This window comes from Bactrocera neohumeralis, chromosome 4, assembly GCF_024586455.1.
Source record: "Bactrocera neohumeralis isolate Rockhampton chromosome 4, APGP_CSIRO_Bneo_wtdbg2-racon-allhic-juicebox.fasta_v2, whole genome shotgun sequence".
Taxonomy (NCBI): domain Eukaryota; kingdom Metazoa; phylum Arthropoda; class Insecta; order Diptera; family Tephritidae; genus Bactrocera; species Bactrocera neohumeralis.
Window position 1 is genome coordinate 31103910 of NC_065921.1, and position 5768 is coordinate 31109677.

Sequence of the window (5768 nt, forward strand, 5' to 3'; positions counted from 1 at the left end):
CCAGTTTCTTTTTTTCGGTACCAAGTGCAGCCAGGTTCTTCCCCACCTAATCTCCCCAACGGAATGGAGGTCTTCCTCTGCTTTCACCGCCGGGCACTGAATCGAAAACATTCATTATCTCCCATTCCCACAATATGACCTAGCCAGCGCAGCCGCTATCTCTTGATTCGCTGAACTACAAGGTCTGTCGCAAAAGAAACAGAACTTTTTAAATATAACTGTTTCTGGTGGCGCCACCTTTTGGTGGGTATATGATATAAAAAGTTTGATCTCTTGTTGACATTTCGTAAAAATTTTAAGACAATTGGATAATTACAATCGATGTTATCGATCAAAAAGTGACAGCAGCTTTAGGTCATCGGTAGTAAAATGCATTTTGAACATAGAGCAAATATTAAATTTTGTTTTAAACTTGAGAAAACGTTTACGTTCCCGTAGTAATGTGCATGAGTGGTTTAAGCGATTCGAAGAAGGTCGTGAGGACCTCTGTGACTATCAGAAGTCGGTCGTCTTCAGAAGTCAAAAATAAAGACAATGCTGATTTGTTTTTACGATTCCGAGGGTATTGTACACCGAGAGTTCGTCCCACCTGGTCAAACGATTAATGCTGTGTTTTACCTTGGTGTTATGAAGCGTCTTTTGTCATGCATTCGTCGTGCTCGACCACAATACCGTGAGGCAGGGTCCTGGCGCCTGTTGCACGATAATGCGCCGTGTCATCGGTCGACGCTTGTCACTGATTTTTTGACAAAAAATTCCATATTAACCATTAATCACTCACCCTACTCACCTGATCTGGCACCCTGCGATTTTTACCTATTTGGAAAACTTCATTTGCCCATGAAAGGACACTGGTTTCAGGACATTTCAGCTATCCAAAAGGCGACGACCGATATTCTCAAGAGCATTCCGAAAAATGACCTTAAACACTCATTTGAAATGCTAATTGACCGGGCTAAACGCTGTATCGAGGCACAAGGAAACTGCTTTGAATAAAAAAATATAACTTTTGAAAACTAGTAATTTTTTGTTGTTTTTTTTTAACAGTCCTGTTTCTTTTGCGACAGACCCTCCTCAATGTCGCCGTATATCTCGTACTGCTCATCGTTCCATCGACTGCGGTATTCGCCGCTGCTAATGCGCAAAGGACCATAAGTCTTCTGCAAAACCTTTCCACCATACTCCACACTCCGCACCATAAAGCAGGGCGGGAATAACAAGTGACTTATAGAATTTGGTCTTTGTTCGTCGAGAGAGGACTTTACTTTTCTTATGTATATGTACTTCCTTGGTTTCCGGAAAAATTATCAGTTTACAACTTATAAATATTTGGTAATATATTGATTACAAAATAAAATAAATTATTATACTTGTATGTAAATTAGATTATGTAACGTACCTATAAAATAGCTGGTAGTGTAGTCGACTTTTACTGGCGTACATAGATAAAGTTCAGGCTGAAAATACATAAAAAAAATGCGTTTGTATTAAAACAAATAAAGGTGATGGTAAGGTTTAACAAAACTTATAATCCACTTTTTATTTTATTTCGCTGCAACGCTACAAAGAGGTGCTGCTGTCCGAGAAAGACGCCCTTATGTTGGAAAATAAGCAACTTGAGGTATAAAACAATCCACAAATATTTTTTTTATACCATATATAAATATAAGTTTAATGTATCTGATAAATAATAATAATAATAATATTTTGTAAAAGTTTATATATGTTTAAACTTTTAATAGAGTGGAAGATGGTGCACCAGCCAGGCGCTAAGCTATAATAAAGCCAAAACTTGCGAAGACTTATCGGAAGCGGGTACCATGTATAGCGATGCCATGAAAGGTTTGTTGAAGGTTACAAATTTTGAAGGCTTTTAATTTTCACACGATAATCGTGACCGGTGACTGAATTCGTAATGGGGTTTCAAGAGAATACTCAAACTGTCCGTATTCCATGTTCGACATGAGAATCCATTTAATATAAATCTGGCGGCAAGCCCAACTGGAGGAAATTAATTTTAATAGAAAATGAGTTTTACGTAATGAAACGCAATGTATGTATGTAATATATGGGGCAAAGGTCAGAAGATGATCAGAAGATGCTATAAATTTTGCAATTGACCTCTAATGCCGGTTCTGTTTTGAAAATTTGACAATTTTTTTTTCAAATAAATAAAAAAAAATCGGCCCACTCCGGGATTAGCAGGGATAGTTGTCAAATTAATTGTAGTTTTTTTTTTTGAGGAAAAGGCGAACTTTCAAAAAATGGCGAAGTTCAAAAGTGGTCGATTTGGTGTGGAATACCCCATATTTAATAAAAGTTTATAATATTGCTGTTCTAGAGGCTCATGTTTCTTGCTGTCAATAATAGTAGCCACATCTGTCTTCAGCAGCTCTGCGAACTGCACTAATTCGCCGCCTAGGCTGTTCTCCAAATCATCTTCGTAAGCACTGACCATACTAGATGATTTTTCCAAAATCTCTTCTGTTATAAGAGATTTTAGCTGTCGAAATACTTCAAAAACACTAGTAATTTTATGATATGCTTTCATACGTCTAGTTAAAGCAGACAGTACGTTATCAATAATGGCACTAAAGACCTCAAATTCGAAACGTTATCCAGTTGTTTGATTTTCAAATAAGTCGTCGAGTGTAGTAGAGCCGATGAAATAGTCGTACTTTGTATTTCGCTTGATTCGTGGTGATATCTGTTGCATTCTTCACAGGCATTCTTCACAGTACGTCAGATCTTTGGCTCTTGCCCCAATATCTGAAAAAGTGGTTCGCATGACTTGGACGTAGCCATATACTGATTCATAAAGGGCGTATGCCGTATGAAGGTCTTGATCAGACGACTGCAGCGAAGCTCTAGTCGCTTGCAAGCGTTCTAGGATTCCGTTCCACGTAATTGTCATTATTCCCGTTTATAACTTATTAATCGTTGAAAGTAGTCAGTAAGCTTTATAATGCTATGTTCGGACCGACATTGAAAACATTTTGAAAACACATTTGTGGGTTGTGGAATCTAAGTCGTTCGGACCGACAATGTGTGTTTTCGATGAGTTTTCACTGACAACTATCAATAGGGGGATTCTCTTGCTCTTGCAAGATTGTACGATGACACAAAATGCAAAAATCCTATACCGAAATATGCAAGGCCAAGAGAGCACCCATTGGAAAATCTAGTGATATATGACGGTACGAAAATAAACATGGGTTTTGGTCTGACATATTTATAGCCATTGCAAATAATTTTCTGCATGTGTTTGTTGTTGTGCCGTTGCACCAAGAGGAAAATTCTGCAATTTCTGCACCGTGCAAGGTTTTGGAAGAGCAAAAGCATCCCCCTAATATGAGAATATCAAGCGACAGCTGTTTTTGTAAAAGGAATGTAAACAAATATCAAGTGACAATTTAGGGCCGGCAAAATATGTCTTCAAAAAACATCGATTCAACTAGAGCAATTTTCAAGTAGTTTTCAGCGAAAACTGTGTTTTCGTTTGACAGATTTTACATGGACGAAAACACAAGTTTTCGTGCGAAAACCAGTTTTTCCCACGAAAACATGTTGTCGTTGCCGGTCCGAACATAGTATTACGGCACTCCGCATCTTGATCCACGTTATTGAAAATGTCTTCCAATACTTGCTTAATAGTGATAAAACCACATAAAAGTGCCTTTGTAGCATCAACGTTTCGTTGCTTATAGCTGAACCGTTGGTTTTCATAGTCAAAATAACGGATTTTCTTTGTACTTACTTTGCATACAAGTTGTTCACACAATGCGATCGGGAAACGAGATTTCTCGTTTTTAAAAAAATTAGTCATCGGGAAACGAAAAAATTACATTTGTGTACTTTGCTGATAATTTTTAAGCATTTATTATAGGTATATTTTTTACCATAATGGATATGGATGATATATTTGAAAGTGAAATGTATAATGATTTATCAGACGTACCCAGTGATTGTGGAAGTACAGACAACGAATTTGAAAACGATTCAGATAGCGATATTGTCCCAATTAAAAAAAAAGTTTAAACGTATTATTTTATCTGACAGTAGTTCTGAATCAGAAGAAGATGAAAGTATAGACAAATAATAGTATATACAAATAATAACCGCAGCTTTAATTCATACACCGAAATAGTTTGATTTCATTAAAAATACCCCGACTTATAGACAAGTTTGAGTAAAAATCGCCCGATGGCAATGTGATAAAATGAACATTGACGCGGAGAAATTAGTGTTTTTGATCGAGGCAAGGAGCCTAATATATAATTACAAAACCGACGACGTCTTTGCAAGAACTGATTCGATTTCTCCTTTTTTCGTTTTATTTCAATGCACACCAAGCGAGACAAAAAAAAATGTCGCATTGTGCTTCGCTTGGTGTGGGTTAGAGCACAAGATGTTTTTGTGTTTTATTAGTCAAAGACGTTTTTGGCTAATCCGGTGTGGGCTCAGCCTTTATAACGAAATCCGTGTTTTTTTCCGATCGCCAAAGTAATCTGAATTGTGCCGACCTCCTCTATCCGTACATACCCATTTTAACCCCGAAATCGGGGGATGCTATTCTAAAGTTTACCCAGATTCTGTGATGGGATATAGGATTTTTACATTTTGTGTCATAATGCAATCCTGCAAAAGCAAGAGCCCTTATATGCTGGAACATTAGTATTTGTCATGAATATAAGCTCAGAAACTGTAAATTTCTTTTATACAATCAATTGTTGTTGGAGCGACCAATTTTCCGTGAAATCCAGGTACTATATTGTAAAACCCACCCGGAAAAAGTTATAGCAGCGTTATATAGTATTTCTATAAGTATGTATTTTTAGCAGAATTGAATTTAATTTAATTGCACCACTAGACATACATACCTTATTTGGGACAACTTTAGGCATTAACAAAGGAAAACGAGCCGTTTGTTCAACACTATTTAAGTCACTAATCTCGTTGTTCTCCAAATAATCGTATGAAACTAATCCATATGTTGGACATTGGAGAGTAAACAATATCATTAGAAGTGTAGGAATTCCCATTTGATGATATAGTAAATATATCGTCCGTGTACTCATTCCAAATATGGCTTGTAAAACGGTAATGCTCATATGCCACATATTAACCGATTATTGTGGGTTTTAAGTCTAGCTTTATTCCTCTACGAAGTAAATCATATTTCACGTATAGTTTACGTATACCTTATGATTCGTTTACACGCAAGAAAATTATTGACAACCATGAGTATATACACTATAAAAATAATTTCTTTGCCAACTTATTTGTTAGGCAATTTATAACCTTCTACGGAAACTTTGTTACTTATTAGCAGAAAATTTTTCTTTCCCAGACTTTACACGTTTCAGAAGTTCTTTAATATTTTGTTTCCACCAAAAATTTACAGTGATGAGATTACATGTAAACTCTTCACTAATCTTAGCTATTCTCACTGTCTTTCGAGATTTATAAAACATCTGTTTTGGCATTCAAGAATTCAAAACGTTTAATATTTATCAAAAGCAATATTGTTGTTAGAAAACGTCCTGGATATTTTAATCCAAGGGTAGAGGCTATAACGCAAACGTTCATTTCATATTTGGGTAAGATGTCGCATTTAACCTTGATCTATACTTACGTAAGCATGTACATTCCTTTTCATACCAAATTCCAGTACTCAAGCACATGCATACATACGTATACATTTAGAAAATGCATATACATACCTATGTATTTTTTATATACTTATGCAAAAGTAAAAAATCTTAATT

At 36.0% G+C, this 5768-nt stretch overlaps 1 protein-coding gene across 1 annotated transcript in view; it reads right to left on the minus strand.

Moving 5' to 3' along the window:
* LOC126756581 (peptidylglycine alpha-hydroxylating monooxygenase) overlaps nucleotides 1–5210 on the minus strand; it is a 38184-nt gene extending 32974 nt beyond the window's left edge. Inside the window, exons 1-2 of the mRNA XM_050469771.1 lie at nucleotides 4881–5210; nucleotides 1400–1457 (exon numbers count right to left, since the gene is read on the minus strand). Of these exons, the coding sequence (XP_050325728.1) occupies nucleotides 1400–1457; nucleotides 4881–5120 (298 nt within the window). The 5' untranslated portion in view covers nucleotides 5121–5210. The remainder of the gene's footprint in view (nucleotides 1–1399; nucleotides 1458–4880) is intronic.
* Between the last annotated feature and the right edge of the window lie 558 nt (nucleotides 5211–5768).